The 22,392-nt window shown below is 43.1% G+C and overlaps 2 protein-coding genes across 3 annotated transcripts in view; both read left to right on the top strand.

The window, feature by feature from the left end:
• LOC111958450 (uncharacterized) overlaps positions 1–13,526 on the top strand; it is a 93,326-nt gene extending 79,800 nt beyond the window's left edge. The window contains exons 1-6 of one of the 2 annotated variants that reach the window (XM_070437200.1): positions 7,147–7,624; positions 8,032–8,162; positions 8,363–8,527; positions 10,582–10,746; positions 11,141–11,252; positions 12,204–13,526. In XM_070437200.1, the coding sequence (XP_070293301.1) occupies positions 7,366–7,624; positions 8,032–8,162; positions 8,363–8,527; positions 10,582–10,746; positions 11,141–11,252; positions 12,204–13,081 (1,710 nt within the window). In that variant the 5' untranslated portion in view covers positions 7,147–7,365 and the 3' untranslated portion in view covers positions 13,082–13,526. Of the gene's footprint in view, positions 1–7,146; positions 7,625–8,031; positions 8,163–8,362; positions 8,528–10,581; positions 10,747–11,140; positions 11,253–12,203 lie in introns of those variants that run through there. The other variant, XM_070437201.1, reaches the window with a different exon arrangement.
• Positions 13,527–13,777: 251 nt separating this feature from the next.
• Positions 13,778–22,392, top strand: part of LOC111958445 (uncharacterized) — a 69,290-nt gene continuing 60,675 nt past the window's right edge. The window contains exons 1-3 of the mRNA XM_070437150.1: positions 13,778–17,315; positions 19,923–20,053; positions 20,254–20,436. Coding sequence (XP_070293251.1) covers positions 17,033–17,315; positions 19,923–20,053; positions 20,254–20,436 — 597 coding nt within the window. The 5' untranslated portion in view covers positions 13,778–17,032. The remainder of the gene's footprint in view (positions 17,316–19,922; positions 20,054–20,253; positions 20,437–22,392) is intronic.

The following is a 22,392-nucleotide window of genomic DNA, read 5'->3' as shown; positions in this document are numbered from 1 at the left end:
TACACTAAGTTGACTGTGCCTTTAAACAGCTTGGAAAATTCCAGAAAATTATGTCATGGCTTTAGAAGCTCCTGATAGGCTAATTGACATCATTTGAGTCAATTGGAGGTGTACCTGTGGATGTATTTCAAGGCCTACCTTCAAACTCAGTGCCTCTTTGCTTGACATCATGGGAAAATCAAAAGAAATCAGCCAAGACCTCAGAAAAAAAATGGTATACCTCAACAAGTCTGGTTCATCCTTGGGAGCAATTTCCAAACGTCTGAAGATACCACGTTCATCTGTACAAACAATAGTACGCAAGTATAAACACCATGGGACCACGCAGCCATCATGCCGCTAAGGAATGATATGCATTTTGTCTCCTAGAGATGAACGTACTTTGGTGCGAAAAGTGCAAATCAATCCCAGAACAACAGCAAAGGGCCTTGTGAAGATGCTGGAGGATATATCCACAATTAAACGAGTACTATAACGACATAACCATGAAAGGTCGCTCAGCAAGGAAAAAGCCACTGCTCCAAAACCGCCATAAAAATGCCAGACTACAGTTTGCAACTGCACATGGTGATAAAGATCGTGCTTTTTGTAGAAATGTCCTCTGGTCTGATGAAACAAAATTAGAACTGTTTGGCCATAATGACCATCATTATGTTTGGAGGAAAAAGGGGGAGGCTTGAAGCCGAAGAGCACCATCCCAACCGTGAAGCACGGGGGTGGCAGCATCATGTTGTGGGGGTGCTTTGCTGCAGGAGGGACTGGTGCACTTCACAAAATAAATGGCATCATGAGGAAAGAAAATGTATGTGGATATATTGAAGCAACATCAAGATATCAGTCAGGAAATTAAAGCTTGGTCGCAAATGGGTCTTCCAAATGACCCCAAGCATATTTCCAAAGTTGTGGCAAAATGGCTAAAGGACAACAAAGTCAATCTATTGGAGTGGCCATCACAAAGCCCTAACCTCAATCCCATAGAAAATTTGTGGGCAGAACTGAAAAAACGTGTGCGAGCAAGGAGGCCCACAAACCTGACTCAGTTACATCAGCTCTGTCAGGAGGAATGGGCCAAAATTCACCCAATTTATTGTGGGAAGCTTGTGGAAGGCTACCCAAAATGTTTGACCCAAGTTAAACAATTTAAGGGCAATGCTACCAAATACTAATTGGGTGTATGTAAACTTCTGACCCACTGGGAATGTGATGAAAGGAATAAAATCTGAAATAAATAATTCTCTAATATTATTCTAACATTTCACATTCTTAAAATAAAGTGGTGACCCTAACTGACTTTAGACAAGGAATTTTAACTAGGATTAAATGTCAGGAATTGTGAAAAGCTGAGTTTAAATGTATTTAGCTAAGGTGTATGTAAACGTCCGACTTCATCTATATATAGTCCATGAATCATCATCAATATCATGTTGTGTACTGACTGTGCACTATGACAGTGTAGTCTGTAGAGCTGTTTATACCGTGTCAATCAATCAATCAATCAAATGTATTTATATAGCCCTTCTTACATCAGCTGATATCTCAAAGTGCTGTACAGAAACCCAGCCTAAAACCCCAAACAGCAAGCAATGCAGGTGTAGAAGCACGGTGGCTAGGAAAAACTCCCTAGAAAGGCCAAAACCTAGGAAGAAACCTAGAGAGGAAGCAGGCTATGAGGGGTGGCCAGTCCTCTTCTGGCTGTGCTGGGTGGAGATTATAACAGAACATGGCCAAGATGTTCAAATGTTCATAAATGACCAGCATGGTCATATAATAAAAATCACAGTAGTTGTCGAGAGTGCATCAAGTCAGCACCTCAGGAGTAAATGTCAGTTGGCTTTTCATAGCCGATCAGTAAGAGTATCTCTACTGCTCCTGCGGTCTCTAGAGAGTTGAAAACAGCAGGTCTGGGACAGGTAGCACGTCCGGTGAACAGGTCAGGGTTCCATAGCCGCAGGCAGGACAGTTGAAACTGGAGCAGCAGCACGGCCAGGTGGACTGGGGACAGCAAGGAGTCATCATGCCAGGTAGTCCTGACGCATGGTCCTAGGGCTCAGGTCCTCCGAGAGAGAGAAAGAAAGAGAGAAAGAGAGAATTAGAGAGAGCATACTTAMATTCACACAGGACACCGGATAAGACAGGAGAAGTACTCCAGATATAACAAACTGACCCTAGCCCCCGACACATAAACTACTGCAGCATAAATACTGGAGGCTGAGACAGGAGGGGTCAGGAGACACTGTGGCCCCATCCGATGATACCCCCGGACAGGGCCAAACAGGAAGAATAATAACCCCACCCACTTTGCCAAAGCACAGCCCCCACACCACTAGAGGGATATCTTCAACCACCAACTTACCATCCTGAGACAAGGCCGAGTATAGCCCACAAAGATCTCCGCCACGGCACAAACCAAGGGGGGGCGCCAACCCAGACAGGAACATCACGTCAGTGGCTCAACCCACTCAAGTGACGCAGTGAGGAAGAGTGGGAAATTAGCTAGGGAATCTGACAGATCAATAACATTACATTACTACCTCATATAAAAACTCACATTGCGCTGTCAAAAAACATCTTCAATCATTTGGCAGCTGGGTTCATCGTTTGATTCAGGTCTCGTGTGATTGAGGCAAAAATAATACCTAAAGTTAGTGCGCAAGCTAGCTAACCATAGCCACTTTTTGGCTAGCTCTAATGGGGCATCAACTGATGAAAACTAGCCAAGTTAATTTACTTCTGTTGAAATGGGACAAAAATCCTATGAAACATTTCCATACACACAACAGCTGTTAGATACTGCTATCTGACATTTAGCTAGAGGATAGAGCTGAACTGGCTGTGGTAGCTACTAGCTAGCTAGTTCATTCTCTTCAGACAGAACTTCTGTCGAGAGGGGATGAAACATTAGCTACCGTTACATGTCAGTTACGCTACTAGCTCAGCATTGGGAATAAATCATTCAAGTCAAACAGCAGATACGTTGCCAGCTACATCATTCAAATAAAGAGTAGCCAGTTTCTGCTCTGCTTGCTTTTACAATGCTGAGAAAAAGTGCAGCACATAGACAGCAGCATTGCATTGTGCTGATCAGAAGCTTTGCCTTCACAAGCCTGTCCGCACACTCTGTGGTGCTAAATCCAAAATTCAGCCGGTTTAAACCACCAAACAGCCTACCTGACCACTCTGAAGCATCCGCATGGTCCTAAAGCACACCGATGGAATTTTTTAAATATATCACAGTGCAATGATATAACTGGGGGGTGGTGAAGACGCTCGGAACTGCAGTCAGGTAGAGACCAAGGTGAGGATGATGAGCACACAGATGAGCTTCCCTGAGACTGTTTGTGCAGAAATTCTTCGGTTGTGCAAACCCACAATTTCATCAGCTGTCCGGGTGGCTCGTCTCAGAACATCCCGCAGGTGAAGAAGTCCAATGTGGAGGTTCTGGGCTGGTGTGGTTACACGTGGTCTGCGATTTGTGAGGCCGGTTGGATGTACTGACAAATTCTCTAAAACAACGTTGGTAGAGAAATTAACATGAAATTCTCTGGCAACAGCTCTGGTGAACATTTCTGCAGTCAGCATGTCAATTGCACACTCCCTCAAAATTGAGACGTCTGTGGAATTGTGTTGTGTGACAAAACTGCAAATTTTTACAGTGGTCTTTTATTGTCCCCAGAACAAGGTGCACCTGTGTAATGATCATACTGTTTAATCAGCGTCAAATTTGTGGGAGTGGAGTTGCTGGTCAAAGATAAGTCAAAATAAACAAAACTAAAAAATATGTTTGAATGACACTGAGGGCCAACGCTGTTACATCCAATGCATGTTTGCCTGAGGCTGATGCCGTGCAGGTGCTTGTATATTGTCTACACATGCACATACACACGCTCTCATTCAAACGCACACATGTGCAAACACATGTCAATAGTGCCACACATGCACTCAAACATATACAGTTTTGTTATCCTTGATGCCTTTTGTTTTTGCATTGTTGTCTGTTTTTCCTTTTTTCTCTCTTTTGTTCATTTTGTTGGTTGTTGGTGTATTGTGGGACGGTGGCTTGGGGTGGGGAATCGAGGGAGAGGTATTTTATTATAATATTTTTTTCGGGGGGGGGTGTCTCGGATGGTTGAGGGGCAGCTCTCTGGGAACTGTGGGGGAATCTTGGAGGGTTGGTGGTCTGGCGGTTGGGAGCTTGAGCCGGTAGGTCGCCAGGTTCAGGTCCGTGTTTTGACTTGGTGAGAGACCTGTCGACGTGCCCTTTGGGCAGGGTGTTGACCCTGGTTGCTTCTGTGGGTCGCTCTGGATGAGAGTCTGTTAGATGACTGAATGTAATGTAAATGTTGAGTGGCTTCACTGCAGGTATATTGTATGTTGTAATATTCAATAATAATAATTTACAAATAAATTGGGCACAACATTTGAGAGATCTGTTTTTTGTGCATATGGAACATTTTAGGGATATTTTATTTCAGCTCAAGAAACATGGGACAAACACTTTTGTTCAGTATATAAATAGTATATCAAGAAGTTATGCAAAGGTGTTACCTTACATCTTTGCCACTTTAGTGTCAAGTGTATAATATACCATTGAGTATTGACAGTAGCTAACCTAACCACCTCTTTTCCCCCAATCACCCTCTCAGGTGAAGGACATCTCACTGGAGGCCACAGGAGCTAAATGTGCCGTTTATTTCAGAAAGGCTTCCCTCAGCTATTCACTTGCTTACATGTACACCCTTATTTATCTGCCATAGGGGAGCTTGTGAGACATCCCTACGATATTGTTATCCAATTCTACTCATGTACCAATAATAACCTCCTCTTTCTTGTCAGTCTGCAGATCAGAGGCTGCAGGTCCTGGAGGATCGTCTCTGGTCAAGTAGGAGAGGACTGAATGGACAACAGTAGTGTCGAAAGGGAAAATTGTCTAAAATTGAAGTGGAGGATGCGTGTATGTCGGTTAATTAACAGTTTATTTTATTGGGATGCATTTGTAGAGTAAGGATGCATATGTGGGAGACCTGTTTGAGGTGTCAAATTGTGAAGTATGCGCCAGGAAAAGTGGAGTCTCAGAGTGACCAGGAGCGGTCTTATTTTGATTGATTGTATTTCTGAAGAAAAGAGGAAGATTGCAGTGGGCCTCAAAAGAATACGGACAAGAGAAGTATCGTGCTTTGAACTTTGAACTCTCAGGGGTGATGACGGATGTTCAGGTTGAATATCTGAAGAGAATTCCTGGTTTGGTTGGTGCCCGGCGTTTGACCCACTGGGTGAATGTAGAAAAAGAAGAAAGTCTGTCGGCCCTGTTGTTGTCTGTTAAAGAGAACCTACCTACACATGTCAAGCTTGGTTATGTAAGATACGCTGTAAGAGATTTTGTCCCCAAACCATTGCAGTGACATTTTTTTTAAACGATTTGGCCATGTTTCAAGTGTGTGCAGACGTACAGAGTATACTGAAGAGTGGCGTGTAGAAAGATGCAATTGTGGTTGGGATCATGATCCCCAGTTCCTGCAGTGCCCTGTAAGGGTGAAGGAGATTGAGGTGGCAAAAGTTAGAACGATCAACTGAATTTCCTATGCGAAGGTGATTTCAAAGAGTTGAGCAAACAAGTGACGCTAGTGAAGATATGGTAGTGAATTGATTGAATCAGATGGCTCATTCATCACAAAACGCATTGATATATTGCCAACTACTTTAATATTTTTTTCATTGGCAAGATTAGCAAATTTAGGCATGACATACCAGCAACAAACACAAGTCCAAGTATATCTGACCAATTTATGAAAGACAAGCATTGTCATTTTGAATTATGTGAAGTGAGTGTGGAAGAGTTGAAAAAATGGTTGTCTATCAACAATGACAAGCCACTGTGGTCTGGCAACTTGGATGGAAAATGACTGAGGATAATAGTGGACGATATTGCCACTCCTATTTGCCATATCTTCAATCTAAGCCTACTAGGAAGTGTGTACCCTCAGACCTGGAGGGAATCAAGTCATTCCGCTACCTAAGAATAATAAAGCCCTGTTTAACTGGCTCAAATAGCCGACCAATCATCCTGTTAGCATCCCTAAGTAAACTTTTGGAGAAAATAATTGTTTGACCAGATACAATGCTATTTTACAGTAAACAAATTGACAAGAGACTTTCAGCACGCTTTTTGGGAAGGACGTTCAAAAAGCACAACACTTACACAAATGACTGATGATTGGGTGAGAGAAATTGATGATGAAAGATTGCGGGGGCTGTTTAGTTAGACTTCAGTTGTTAGACTTTTTAACCGCACTATCAACAAGGCAGGTCCTGCAGACCCTAGTTTTGTCACACCTGGACTACTGTTCAGTCGTCTGGTCTGGTGCCACAAAGAGGGACTTAAGAAAATTGCAATTGACTCAGAACAGGGCAGCACGTCTGGCCCCTGGATGTACACACAGAGCTAACATGAGTAATATGCATGTAAATCTCTCCTGGCTCAAAGTGGAGGAGAGATTGACTTCATCACTACATGTATTTGTGAGAGGTATTGACATGTTGACTGCACCGAGCTACTACATAGAACCCAGTGGTGGTCGGTGCCGTTTATGAGGGAGGACAATTTTTTTTTTCATGAGCATGGTCTTTTTTCTATTACAGCATATTGGATGACTGTCTTTTAATAAAATTTATTTTTATTTTTATTCATTAATTAATTCGAGACAGGTTCAATTCCCCGACGGGGAGGAAGGAGTAGGCTGTCCTTGTAAATAAGAATTTGTTTTTAACTGATTCCATATGTGTTATTTCAATGTTGTGATGTACGCTCAAGTGTCAAAAGAAATTAGATTTTTTTTATTCTGCTGCAAAATAGTTTTTGGGACTAAAGGATTTTACATCTGACGACTTGTGCTGGGGCAAGAACGGTTCTTCTGCATGTTCTGTAACAAAGGCTTCACCGCCCACCATCCCAGGCTCCCCTTGAGCGTGTGTAGGGATCAGATATGTTTTATTTTAACAGAAAAGTAGTTTGATTTAGTTTAGGTTATTCCTTTTTGGAGGTTTGTATGAATATACCCGTTTCCATCCCGCACACTAGCTGGCAGCATGCACACTAAATTCTGCGAACTCAATATACAATGGAATAAGAAAATCCCACGAAGAAGAGGTAAGCGGATGTGAACAGTGACCATTAACAATTTCCACTTTGGCGTATTGTAATTTGTATTGTTGTTATTTAGACGTTTAGGAACACACTGGAACTCGACATATTACTACTTTAACTGCACAGCAGCACTTAATCTACTTCCCAAATTCGTGTTTGAGAAAGGACTTGGTTGATAGATCTGATCTAGGTAAGGCTAGCCTAGATGCTAACGTTAGCTAACAATGGCTAACTGTATGGTTTTTCACACTCAAATAGCCTCCGTCATGGAGGTGCTAGCGAATGCAGCCGTGGCAGACATCTGTAAACTCGTAGACGACGATTATGCAGTGTTTCGTTTGGAAATAACTCAAAGCCAGAAAGAAAACAGGGCATTGCGGAGGAAACTACAGCTACTGGAACTAAAGGTGGCACGAGAGCGCGTTCTCCCCAGTCGTCCCAAAAGTGTCAACATTCTTGACCGCTACAGAGGAATGGCAAGAGGTACATTTAGCTCCGTTCCCCACTGCACATGTGTTCAGATTCTAACTATGTGTACATGACCAATAAAATTTGATTATATGTGTTACCCACAATTGGGTCTTGATCAGTTTTTGGATAGTATGCAACAATTCCCCTGATTACTTAGCTATCTTGCACAAACACACCATATCATATTCTAACCAGGTTCTTGATTACTGCATTTCGTATTATTTAGTCATTGAAAACAATGTGATGATTGGAACATAATACATTTATCAATAAATTGTATATCAATAAGTTATGCTTAGTGTTACCTTATATCCTTGCCAATTCTACACAGTGTCAAAACTATCAATAGTGTACAATATAGCGCTGACCATTGACAGTAGCTAACCTAACCACCTCTTTTCCCCCAATCACTCTCTCAGGTGAAGGACATCTCACTGGAGGCTACAGGAGCTTTGTGAAGCCAGCAGGACACAAAACATGGAGAGATGACCAACCAGTCACTGTTGATGAGGGGAGTGGAACCTCAACCCAAGACATTATCATGATAGAGGTTAGTGTAATGGTATTACATAAAAATTACAGTACATCAAATGTGGCCATTTTATTTCAGAAAGGCTCCCCTCAGCTATTCACTTGCTTACATGTACACCCTCATTTATCTGCCATAGGGGAGCTTGTGAGACTTCCTTATGGTATTGTTATGCAATTCTACACATGTAACGGAAATAACCTCTGCTCTTCTTGTCTCAGTCTGAAGATGCAGAGGCTGCAGGTCTTGGGGTCAAGCAGGAGATGACCAAAGGAGAGCACCCACGACACAGCAGAGACAACCAGACTGGAGCGCCCCCTGTAGCCACAGAGGATCTCAACACTGCCACCACTCTCCACGCCAGGACCCAACACAGCATCACGGAGGTCAGTGGAATGCCGAACACCGTCCTCAAGTCAGAGACCGACACAGAGACTTTAACTGTAGCACACAGGCTCTTACACACAGGATCTGACCACAGATCAGACCCAAAGAGACTGGGGCTGGGGACACTGGGCTGTCCTCTTGCTCCTGGCTCAGAGTATTTACTTTGACCCGTTAGAGACCGGTAATGATCTGTGTTGTTCTTACGCTACAGAGATGGACCCTGGCAGCATGCCCTTGGGTTTAGATACACAGACTGATCTGTCTAGAGAGTACTGGAACCGGTACAGTAGTAGTGTATACTTTGAAGGGTACCTAGGTAATAAAAGGGAGGATCTGGTCGTAGATGAAGTGACTGGGAAAGTCGAGGGCATGTTCCTTCCACACGGAATGTAGATAGTCACAGAGGAGATGGACACTCATAGGGCAGAGATTTCTTAGATTACAGGGAAAGCTTAGAGACAAATCTCACGACCCAGTCCCGTTTACACGCGCTTAGGGATTGCGATACAGTTTCCATGTCAATGGGACCTTCCGATTCACACGGCCGCATCCTTTTCGATCGGTTATTGAACTCAAACCACAGGGCTAGAGATCACTCGCAGGGAGGGGGAGCAACATCAGGCAATAGTCAAGAGAAACGGTTCCTCTGCATGTTTTGTAACAAAGGCTTCAGCAGCCCCCAGAAGGTGGTGATCCACCAGAGGTTCCACACAGGGGAGAAATGCTTCAGCGGTACCCATTGTCAGATGCGCTTCGCCCAGGCTGACCACCTGAAGAGGCACCGGAGTGTCCACACAGGGGAGAAACCCTACAGCTGCCCCCAATGTCACATGTGCTTCCCCAAGAGTGGCAACCTGAAGATGCACCTGAAGGTCCAAACAGGGAGAAATCATTCGGCTGCCACCTATGCCTTGTCAGTTTCACCCATTCGTCCAGCCTGAAGAGGCACCAGAGGGTTCACACAGGGAAGAAATCATACAGCTGAGAAGAGGTTCTCCCCAGCACCTTCTCAAGATACACCTGAAGAGAGGCCATTTACCTGTATGCACTGCGGGAAGAGGAGCTACCTCAGGATACACTAGCAGAAAAAACATTCCACTCAATAACATAGAAAGTAACCATTAAACTCGATAGCTTTCAACGTTTATATCAATTCCTTCATTAAAGACAAAAAATGAATTCATTATTGTCAATAGAAAAGATCCACAGAAGCATTTGGAATAAGGAGAGTAACAGATTTCAGTGTTGAATATTCCTGGGTAGAATGTTGAATCCAGACATTGTCTCTGAGTGTACAAACATTAAGAACACCTGACTAATATTGATTTATACCCCCCTTTGCCCTCAGAACAGCCTCAATTCATCGGCATGGACTCTACAAGGGTCAAGTGTTCCACAGGGATGCTGGCCCATGTTAATGCCAATGCTTCCCACAGTTGTGTCAAGTTTGCTGGATGGGTGTTGGACCATTCTTGATACACGCGAGAAACTATTGAGCGTGAAAAACCCAGCAGCATTGCAGTTCTTGACACACTCAAAAAGGTGCACCTGGTACCTTCTACCATGCCCCGTTCAAAGGCACTGAAACTATTTTTGTCTGGCCCATTCAACCTCTGAATGGCACACGTACAAAATCCTTCTTTAACCTCTCTTCCCCTTCATTTTTTGTTGAGATGTGTATGTGGTTTTCATTTGGTGTATTTAAAAACATTATTTTAATTCTAAGACTTTCATTGAGACCCTCTTTAGAATACATCACCTGATCTTACCCTATTCTGAATACACAGACAATTAGACTTAATAAATATACCTACGCTCTAACAAACACCTACTGTAAAATAGTTTAGTCAGGTTTGTCTGACTTTTGATTTATCATAGCTGACTCATATTTACCCACAACATATTTATGTCGATCATGATGGGCTTAACAACAATGAAGTCATTCTGTAACTACAGTATAGGTAAACACTTCATGTTGAAAGTGTGTTTATTATCTGTGTGTATGTACCTGAGGGAGTGTATGTCTGTAATCTGTATCGCCTGTCTCTTCCAGGAGGAGGAGGGTCCAGAGGTGCTGCTGGTGAAGGAGGAGGGGTGTGAAGAGGGTCTGGGGAACCCTGAGGGGACCATGGTCATGGAGGACAACCAGACTACACCTCCTTCTGAACCCATAGAGGAACCAGCTGAGGAGCACAGGACCACACACAGTCTCACTGAGGTGAGCCCACTGTGAACTACTGTCTGAATGGTATTAGGTCAGTGCCTGTATCCACAAAGTCTCTCAGAGTAGGAATACTGATCTAGGATCAGTTTGCATTTTAGATCATATTAAATAAGACTATTTAGACAGTTGGGAACCTGATCCTCGATCAGCACTCCTACTCTGATACTCTTTGTTGATACAGGCCCAGGTCTTGATTAATTTTGTCTTAAGTGTGGGACCATGCCTTTAAATTATCAAACCATTAAAGAGTGTTAAATAATCAAAATAACTAACACGTTTGTATAGTACTCATAGCAATCCCTCATTGCCCAATCCGAAGATGCTCCATAGCAGGGTGCTCATATCAGATGTCTTGATCCAACATCCTCTCACTCTGTATCTCTTACAGTCAGTAGACATGGAGGATGGGAAGCCTGATCTGCTGCTGGTCAAAGAGGAGACAGTAGAAGACGGACCAGAGAGCATTGATCTGCTGAGTGGACTAAAGATGGGGGAGCAAGGTAAGGGAGAAATACATATAGCCCACATACAGTAATAGATCTTCAATGGGAATAGTGATGCGCCTGATTAAATTTTTGTATGAAACAATATGAGTACTTCATTTATAAATCAACATCAATACAATTTGTATGAAATACAAATAAACAATATGATGCAACATAAGTCATAAGCTAGGTTTCCATCCAATTGGTGAAAGATTTGAATTAGAATATGATCAAATCTGCATTTTCCCACCAGTGGTGTGTTTCCAACAAACTGACTTGAGGATAAAAAGCCATGCGTAATGACGTAGTGCACATAAAAGGTACTTATTCCACTTTAGTTTTCATGTACCGAATAAAAATCTAAAATGAAATGCGTTTCCATCCCATTTTGAACTCTACTGATAGTTTTGTCACAAAAACTGTTGCGTTATACGCAAATATGCCCACTCTGTTCTTGAGGAGTGTGTTCTAGCCAATAGCTCGCAGATACAGTGCTGGTAAGCCAGCCTACATGATGAGATTTATGGATAAGAGCGAGATTTCTATTTGTTAAATGGGAGCCAAGCATTGATCATGTCACCAGAATAATTGAAAGGAGCGTCAAGCTGAACACTGCACTTTCACCACCCTGTGAAGTCCATCGTAACTTATTTGTATCTGTAATGCTTTCCCAAGTGGTAGTGGGAGGACCACAAAACATCACGTGACTCCATGTTTATATCAATATTTTTGTATAATTCATTTTACAGACAAAAAGATCCCACCATGTCTAGCATATTTTGTTTTGTCAACTTTTGGAAAGTTTAACGACAAATTTGCTGTTTCCATCAGGCCATTTTTGTATCGTACATTTACTTTACTCGCATAAGCGGTTGGATGGAAACCTGGCTATAGACATCACCAGGCCATGTCTATGATATTTTTCTGTTGTCATGTTTAAGTCTGGATTGTAACATTTGCCTATAGGTGTTTGGTTGGAAGCTAACAGAGGCGACTGGGCTGCCATCTTAGATTCCCAGACCCAGAGTGGTGCAGCCATGGGCCCAGGGGATGACATCACTGAGCAGGCCAAGACCAGAGGCAACATTGTGGAAGTCAGTGGATGGGACAGCGTCCTCAGCTCTGCGCTGGGGAACAACACTGTTATGCACAACCAGAAACAGACTGTTGAACACAAAACAACAACCGAGCAAAGTCTCAATGACAACAGACTGTCTGAGACCAGGGCGAGGCATAGATTTGGTCTGCAGGGACTGGGAGGTGTCCATATGGGGCGGGAGAGAACAGACACAGCCTCGGCTAGCGATGATCCATCCTGCTCCTATAGTTGTGATTCAGAGAGACTGACACCTCAGGTTACCCCCCTAACAGGTGCTTCCTTCAGCCTGCCTTCTATAGGATCTATCGACTGGAACATGGACCCAGCGACAACACAGACACTCCCTGGCCTTCATCCTCCTCACACTCTCCTAATGTTAAACCAGACCTCAGACAATGCCAGTGCCTCAACACTAAATGGCTACACAAGCCCATTGACAAATGACTGTGGTAGTAGCACTGTCAGCAGATCCGGTGGCAAAAATAAGTGCTTCCCGTGTTCGTTCTGTGGGAAAGCCTTCAGTTTCCCTAAACAGATGGAGATCCACCAGAGGATGCACACAGGGGAGAAACCTTTTGGCTGCCACCTGTGTGAGAAAAGGTTCTCCCACCAGCACCACCTGAAGAGGCACCTGAAGGTCCACACAGGAGAGAGGCCATTCGCCTGTACGCACTGCGGGAAGAGGTTCTCAGAGAGGAGCAATCTCAGGATACACCAGCAGAAAATGCACATGGCCCATGTGTAGAGTATAGTGACATGTAATGTAGTACTAGCTAGTTTGTTTGTAGTTAATTCTGTTGGTTTAGGATGTAGCAGGGAACTGGATGAGGTGAACTGAGGAAAGAATGAGTATGATGAGGTAGAGTAGATGATATGGTGATGATGTCTATAAAAATGCTTCACTGATGAAAAGTGACAACTATGACCATTTAGTTTGATACTGGTGTTTTATAGTGCCTTAATTCATGTTTACTTGACATAAAGATGTGTGTAATGTAGTGTTGAACTTTTTCCAAAGTATTCTAAAATATATTTTATCAAAGCGAGGGTACCAGTTTTACAGAAAAGGTCAAGTGTTACCATAGTGAGAAGTTATTCTACTTGTCATATATTGTTTTGCAGAATAAAAGTGCTGTACTTCATGTTATGTGAGTGCATGACCATTTTGTTGAAATAAACATTGGACTCTGTGCTGACTGACTTGGTTATTTTTGTATCGTTGCAGGGACTGAATTTTCCTTCTCAGTCGAATCAACACATATGGAATTGTTTTTATAATACACTCCAATCGCTCCATATTGTTAGGTACTTGAATCACAGTGTTAGAAATGGGCTTGACCATGATTAACATTGTTATGTCATGTTTCTGTGTACAGCAATGAGTTTCTTATATAAACATTTATGCTATTCTGTACAATTTGTGTTTTACAGTCTGCAGTCCGTGAGGACCTGCGGATATCCGGTGTTGCTGGCGGGAGAGACTGGACCTGTGAAGCGGCTAGTCACAAACCTGGCCCCGGAGCCGTTGCTCTTCCTTCCCGAGTCAGAACCAGGACACAACCGCAAGGGACAGAGACTCCACCACCACACTGAACAACCTCAGTCCTGGTGGTCATCAGAGAGATGTAGGCTCCAGTCAGGGATCAACTCTGCAGCCTAAAAACATTGTTTTTATGGACAGAGGCAACTCATTTCATTCTGAGGCTCAAGTATACAAGAAATTACCTTTCCAAGCATTACTCCTGAACCTGTATAAGCACACATCAGCAACACCTGATCTGGTGCTGTGATTATGTGCATCCCTAAAACGGCAAAAGTAATCAGTTAGATATCTGGGCGCAGAACCATATATACTCCTGTAAACCAAACCTAGTCTCATCTGGGACACCCTAGCCTCAACAGGCAGACAGTTTAGTTCCAGAAAGCAGCTCCTGCCTATGTGAGTACATTGACTCACCTTCAATACTACCCTGATCAGCTTATACTGGGCTATCTGGAGCTTCCCCTTCCTAAGTTTAGATAAGCCCCCAAACCAGGAAGTACTAGTGTAGTCAAAGTGGCATTGAATGATGGCAGTGGCTAGCACTTACACGGAGTCCTTATCAAGCAGCTTGGACTTTCTAGCCAAAAACTTAGTCCTGCCTGGCATTAACCTTCCCTAGCACTTTATTGGCCACCCTCTCACCTCCCAAACTTCCATCAAGGATGCATCCCAGGTAGCTAACAGAGGTTTTAGTAGTCACCCCCTAACTCCACTCTGATTTCAAAGAACCTACTCAATTTAGGTCTGGATCCAAAAAGAATTGCCTCAGTTTTCCCTAAGTGCAGAGAGAGCTTGTTATCTCCAAGCCATTTGCTAATGTTAGTATGCTCTCCAACATAGTTTTACGTTTGTGAGACTCCAGAAGTGTAGTCATTCGCATTAAGGAAAATAATCTTTCATATCGTTAATATACACTAAAAACAGTAGAGGCCAAAGCACGCTCCCCTGCGGAATGCCACAACTCATTTGTTTTGCCTGAGACAGTGAACCATTAACCTCTACTACTTGCTCCCTACCTGATAAATAGGACTTTACCCAGCCTAGCGGGATGCTGCTTAACCCCAGTGCCTCCATTTCAGAGATTAGGAGACAGTGGTTAACTCTATCAAAGGCCTTTTGTAGGTCAAGCAGTACCATTCCACAGAGATTTCCCTCAATCTCTTTCCTGATGAAGTCAGTCAAGTAAAGTAGACATGAATCGGTGGAGTATGTTTTTCTAAAACCTGACTGAATATCATACATTAGACTATGTTGACATATTCATAAATTTGCTCATGTACAACTCTCCAGGATCTTTGATGTTACGCTGGGGATAGATACTGGCCTATAAATCCCAGGTTCAGACTTTATCCCCTTCTTATACAGAGGTATACCTTTAGCTTGTTTCATATCCCTGGGAAAGATGCCTTGTTCAAGAGAGAGATTAATGATATGCATAATACAAGGACCAATTTGCTCAAAAGAATCTATAAGAAACCTTGCAGGAATATTATCCAGGCCTGTGGCTTTGGAGCATTTAAGCTCTGCTAGCATACTAGCATACTGACTATTTTGGCTGTTGCTACCTTTGCAAAAGTTAGTTTGGCTGAGCCCCTAACTCTGCATAATAATTCTTGACTTGGTTGTTTCCATGCTAGCCAGCTTGCCAGTCAGGATGGGCGTTCAACACAAGAGGTGGCTAGCCTATAACACAGCACACAATCCCAACAACGGCTAGAGTTCACCAGGAGGGAGCTCAAAGACTAACGACCTGAGGGTGGTGGCTCCTGCTTCTACCTCTTCTGGTGTCATTGGGTCACAACGTGGGAGGCTGAGTATTAGGACGGACGCAGACAAGCCGTACACCTGCTGCACGTGTTGGAGCGGTTCGTTAGGGCAAAATATTTGAAGGAACACCAGACCGTTCACAACAAGGAGAGGCTCTTCAAGTGCAAACTATGAGCTTCACCTTCTTGACTAACCTTATCAGACATAGGAGTGTCCACAATGGGCGAAATAAGAGCAGTGTGACTTGAGATGTGCACAGGGGCTATCTGGGAACCATTCTGTAGCTGACATTTAATCCTATAAAACCTTTTTTCAGGTACTCTCGCGAAATCACACTTTTTAAAAAATAGAAAAACAACATTGTATGTTAAGTCCACCTGAGGTCTGTGAAAAATAGAAGATATTTAGATTTGTTTGGGTGTAGTTACCGTTTAATGCAAATGTACACCAGCAAGATACTATCTTTTGGTTGTGATGTTTCTGTAGCGCTCATGTGATTGCAGTTTGCTAAACAAATGGCCACTGGATTGATGCAAATAATCAGGTAGTCATAGGCTACATTGTAGTTAACATTTAAATTAGGTTTTTGGAAAGCCTATCCATCTCTATCAGAAGGTTATCATTAGCATAATCGCTAACCGCTACACAAAGTGTAGGCATGGGCGCACACACACACGGGCATTCCGTTTTAAGGAAGTCGTAGGAAAATACGAATCACTGATACTTTTTAAATATCGTTGAATTACGTTTTAATGTATGGATTATGTGATACCGGCCGATTTTATAGGGCTCTACATATCATGTGAAGTGTCTTGGTAAGAGGATAATTAACACACACCCCTCATTAATCATTTAACTTTTTATTTGAAACAGGCTTGTCTGAATACCTGTTTTTAGAGACAGTAAACCTAGGCTAGAACAAGGACAGTTTAATATTTACCTTACGGAGGATTAAATAAAGTAATTATATTTTATATTATATTCTTGCTGACACACTGTTCTAAAGAAGTCTGGGTTGAGTTTGGAAGATAGTGATCATGATAGTTGATGTAAAACGTAATAAGCAGTACCGTAATTCAACAAACACCGCGCATTCCTATTCCATTTAACCACAGCATTTTAGCTATGACGCCAACCAATAAGATGCCTTCTCTTTAGTGCGAAGTTAAGCTAACGTAACCAGGCTTAGTGAACGGATGTGCAGTAACCAAGAACAAATTCCACGTTAGCGTTTTTGTTATTTAGACGTTTATTGACACCGTGGAACTCCAAAATATGACACATTTAACCGCGCAGTAGCAGCACATACTTGCCTCGGGTAGTCTTTAATTCGCGTTGGAGACGGAACTTGGTTGATATATGTTATCTAGCTAGCTGCTAACAACAATGGCGGACTGTATGGTTTTTCACACTCAAATAGCCTCCATCATGGAGATGCTAGCCAATGCAGCTGTGGCAGACATCTGTAAACTCGTAGACGACGATTATGCAGTGTTTCGTTTGGAAATAACTCAAAGCCAGAAAGAAAACAGGGGGTTGCGGAGGAAACTACAGCTATTGGAACTGAAGGTGGCACGGGAACGCGCAGAAAGGACAATTAGAGAGCGCGTCCTTGCCAGTCGCCCTAGTAGTGTCAAGATCCTCGACCGATACAGAGGAATGGCAAGAGGTACATTTTGCATTAGGCTGAGGCTGCGGGGAGTGTCGCCTCTGCACATGTGTTATTAAGATGTGTTACCCAGAATTGGGTATTAGTCAGTTTTTGGATAGTTTTGTAAAGAAACAGGCAGGGAGTGCAGCCCTTAACCTTCAGGTCCATTGCCCCGCAGAAATCGATAGTACAAAAAAACAAAAACATGCTCAAGTGGCAGTGTAGATATCCGCTATTTTAAACCAGGGTTCGCCACTCAACTCCCTCACAGGGTGCCTTTCTTGGAGTATGCAGCATTGCTAGTTATTGTTTATGACCCTCTCATGATAAATTATTTTAGTTATATTTTAACTGGTTTTAGTATAGACAGCACGAATTGACTGTCTGGACTCAGCCATGGTACACAGACACACACCTTTAATCTCCATGTCTCTCTGCCACCACCACGGCTCTGTGTGGTTTAATCCACCCTGTCATGGAATTTATGCGTGAAGGGCATGGGGCTTGTCGCTGTGCGTTGATGACATGACACCTGGGTCCTGCTGGTTATTAAATGGGATGTCTTCCTTACTCTGAACTGTCAGTGTCTGCGGGGTGGGCAAGTGGGGGGGTGTGGTGTCATGTACAGTACCAGTCAAAAGTTTGGACACACCTACTCATTCCATGTTTTTTCTTTATTTTTCCTATTTTCTACATTTTAGAACAATAGTGAAGACATCAAACTATAAAATAACACATATGGAATCATGTAGTAACAAAAAAAAGTGTTAAACAAATAAAAATATATTTTAGATTCTTCAAAATAGCCACCCTTTGCCTTGATGACAACTTTGCACACTCTTGGCATTCTCTCAACCAGCTTCACCTGGAATGCTTTTCCAACAGTCTTGAAGGAGTTCCCACATATGCTGAGCACTTGTTGGCTACTTTTCCTTCACTCTGCGGTCCAACTCATTCAAAACCATCTCAATTGAGTTGAGGTCAGGTGATTGTGGAGGCCAGGTCACCTGATGCAACACTCCATCACTCCTTCTTGGTCAAATAGCCCTTACACATGCTGGAGGTGTGTCGCTGCAGAATGCTGTGGTAGCCATGCTGGTTAAGTGTGCCTTGAATTCTAAATAAATCACACCATCACACCTCCATGCTTCACGGTGGGAACCACACATGCGGACATAATCAGTTCACCTACTCTGCATCTCACAAAGACATGGCGTTTGGACCTGAAAATCTCAAATTTGGACTCATCAGACCAAAGGACATATTTCCACCGGTCTAATGTCCATTGCTTGTGTTTCTTGGCCCAAGCAAGTCTCTTCTTATATTGGTATCTTTTAGAAGTGGTTTCTTTGCAGCAATTTGACCATGAAGGCCTGATTCACGAAGTCTCTTCTGAACCGCTGATGTTGAGATGTGTCTGTTACTTGAACTCTGTGAAGCATTTATTTGGGCTGCAATTTCTGAGGCTGGTAACTCTAATGAACTTATCCTCTGCAGCAGAGGTAACTCTGGGTCTTCCTTTCCTGTGGCGGTCCTCATGAGAGCCAGTTTCATCATAGCGTTTGAGGGTTTTTTGCAACTGCACTTGAAGAAACTTTAAAAGTTCTTGAAATATTCTGGATTGACTGACCTTCATGACTGACCTGGATTGACTGACCTTGGTGGACTTCATGTCTTGGTGGACCAAGTAATGGTGGACTGTCGTTTCTTTTACCAAGTAGGGCTATCTTCTGTATACCACTCCTACCTTGTCACAACACAACTGATTGGCTCAAACGCATTAAGAAGAAAATAAATTCCACAAATTAACTTTTAAGAAGGCACACCTGTTAATTGAAATGCATTCCAGGTGACTACCTCATGAAGCTGGTTGAGAGAATGCCAAGAGTGTGCGAAGCTGTCATCAAGGCAAAGGGTGGCTACTTTGAAGAATCTCAAATCTCAAATATATTTTGATTTGTTTAACACTTTTTTGGTTACTACATGATTCCATATGTGTTATTTCATAGTTTTGATGTCTTCACTATTATTTTACAATGTAGAAAATAGTAAAAATAAAGAAAAACCCTTGAATGAGTAGGTGTGTCCAAACTTTTGACTGGTACTGTAGGGAAGAGGAGTAGTGGTGCACATGCTCGCCGGCCAAGTACACGCACTGTTGTGGATGCAATGTCCGACTCAGATCACTTCTGACACCAGTGTAATGAAACAGGCAAGGAGTGCGGCGCGAACCATCAACCTTCTGGCCCGTAGCCCTGCGGAAATCGACTGTGCCCCAAAAGTATGCTCAAGTGGCAGTCTATCCACGCTTATAAATCCAGGGTTGAGTAATCCCAGTAATCCCCTGATTACTGAGCTATCTTGCACAATTTATTTTACCTTTACTTTACCAGGCAGGTCAGTTAAGAACAACTTCTTGCACAAAGAAACAATATCATATTCTATCCAAATTCTTGATTTACTGAATTTCCTATTTTCATACTCAATTAAAATAATGTGATGCATGGAATGGAACAATAAATAGTATATCAAGAAGTTATGAGAAGTGTTACCTTACATCCTTGCCAATTGTAGACATTGTACAATATAACTTAACCATCCCCTTTCCCTCAATCACTCTCTTAGGTGAAGGACATCTCGCTGGAGGCCACAGGAGCTTTGTGAAGCCAGCGGGACACAATACATGGAGAGATGACCAACCAATCACTGTTGATGAGGGTAGTGGAACCTCAACCCAGCACGTTATTGTCATAGAGGTTAGTGTAACAGTAAAACATTAAAAGTGACTACATCAGATGCGGCCCATTTTATTTCAGAAAGGCTCCCTTCAGCTTTTAATTTGCTTACATTTACATCCTTATTTATCTGCCATAGGGGAGCTTGTGAGACTTCCCTACTGCATTGTTATCCAATTCAACTCATGTACCGATAATAACCTCCTCTCTTCTTGTTTTAGTCTGCAGATGCAGAGGCTGCAGGTCCTGGGGTCAAGCTGGAGAGGTCTGAAGGAGAGGAGGACACACAGCACAGCAGAGACATCCAGTCTGGAGCAGTGGCTGGAGTGGCGCACCCTGTAGTCACGGAAGACCTCGCCACCGCTGCAGCGCCCCAGACCAGGACCGGACGCAGCATCACGGAGGTCAGTGGAACGCTGAACGCCGTCCTCAAGTCGGAGACTTTAACTGTAACACAAAGGCTCTTACACACGGGATCTGACAACAGGTCAGACCCAGAGAGACTGAGGCAGGAAAGGCTGGGCTGTCCTCCTCCTCCCGACTCTGAGTATTTACTTTATGGTAACCCGAGTTTGAGGAAGGTTCATTCCTATCGGGACTCAGATGACACGTTAGAGACTGGCAATGATCCGTCTTCTTCTTACACTACAGAGATGGGTTTAGAGAGACAGACTGATCCATCTAGAGGGGACTGGAACCGGTACAGTAGTAGTGTGTACTCTGAAGGTTGCCTAGATAAGCAAGGGGAGGTTATAGATGAGGTAACTGTGAAAGTGGAGGGCGACGCTCCTCTGACATGGAATGTAGACGAGACTCACTTAGTAGAAGGACACTCACAAGGCAGATATTTCTTAGATTACAGGGAAAGCTTAGAGACAAATCCAAATGTCATGACCCACTCCCCTTTACAGGCGGTCAGGAATCGCAACCCAGTGTCGACGTCGATGGGGCCTTCCGATTCACACAGCAGTGTCCTTTTCGATCAGGTATTGAACTCAAACGACAGGGCTAGAGCCCAGGCTCAGGAAGGGGGAGACACATCAGGCAATAGTAAAGAGAAACGGTTCCTCTGCATGTTCTCTAATAAAGGCTTCAGCTGCCCCCAGAAGGGGGTGATCCACAAGAGGGTTCACACAGGGGTGAAATCTTTCAGCTGTACCCAGTGTCATATGCGCTTTGCACAGTCCGGCAACCTGAAGAGGCACCAGAGGGTCCACACAGGGGAGAAACCATTCAGCTGTACCCAGTGTCAAATGCGCTTTGCCCAGGCTGGCCACCTGAAGAGGCACCAGAGGGTCCACACAGGGGAGAAGCCCTACAGCTGCCCCCAGTGTGAGAAGAGGTTCTCCCACCAACACCATCTGAAGATGCACCTGAATGTCCACACGGGAGAGAGGCCATTCAGAGAGGAGACACCTCAGGATACACCAGCAGAAAAACCATTCCACTCTAACATAGAAAGTAATCATTTCACTTGATAGCTTCTGATGTTTAGATCAAACCCTGCATTTAAGAGAAAGATATTTGTTCATTGTCAGCATAAAAATATCCACAGATGCATTTGGAATAATGAGAGTAACAGATTTCAGTGTTGAATATTCCTGGGTAGAATATTGCAACCAGGCATTGTGTGATTTATAAGGCATATAGAAGTCTATATGCGTCTAAAAAGTCTTACATATTGTGTTTTACTCTGTAGGCAATATGTTCACAAATGCCTATTTCATTACTTCAATTTAACTACTTTCCCAATACATTTTTAATGAGAAAATGAATGCAGTTTATCACATTATCATGCCGATTGAGACGTGTCTGTGTGTTTTTCATATGGTGTATTTAAAACTTGTTTGTTTAAATAATAAACACAAAATGGGACTTTTCATTCTAAGACTTTCATTGACTCTCTTTAGTATTACATCTGATCTTACACTATTCTGCATACACCGACAGCGATTTCTAACCATTATACTCCTAAGGCCTACTAAATATACCTACACATACCCACACACTAACAAACACATACTGTACACGTCAAAATAGTTTAGTCAGGTTTGTCTGATGATGACTTTTGCCTTATCATAGCTGACTTGTTTTTACCCACAACATCATATTTATGTCCACCATGATGGTTTTAACAACAATTAAGTAATTCTCTAACTATCTAAAATATGATGGGGTCATTGCTGCGAGCCGGCAGCCTTCTGTGAGCCGGATGGCACCGCGATCGTTTCTCCTTCTTCCTCCAAGGCACTCCAAATCAGAATCACTTTTATTCGCCAAATATAAACTCAGCAAAAAAAGAAACGTCCCTTTTTCAGGACCCTGTTTTTCAAAGATAATTCGTAAAAATCCAAATAACT

Source organism: Salvelinus sp. IW2-2015, linkage group LG34 (genome assembly GCF_002910315.2).
Source record: "Salvelinus sp. IW2-2015 linkage group LG34, ASM291031v2, whole genome shotgun sequence".
NCBI classification, from domain to species: domain Eukaryota; kingdom Metazoa; phylum Chordata; class Actinopteri; order Salmoniformes; family Salmonidae; genus Salvelinus; species Salvelinus sp. IW2-2015.
Note: the sequence above shows the minus strand (reverse complement) of the source record. Positions and strands in the feature narration are given on the sequence as shown.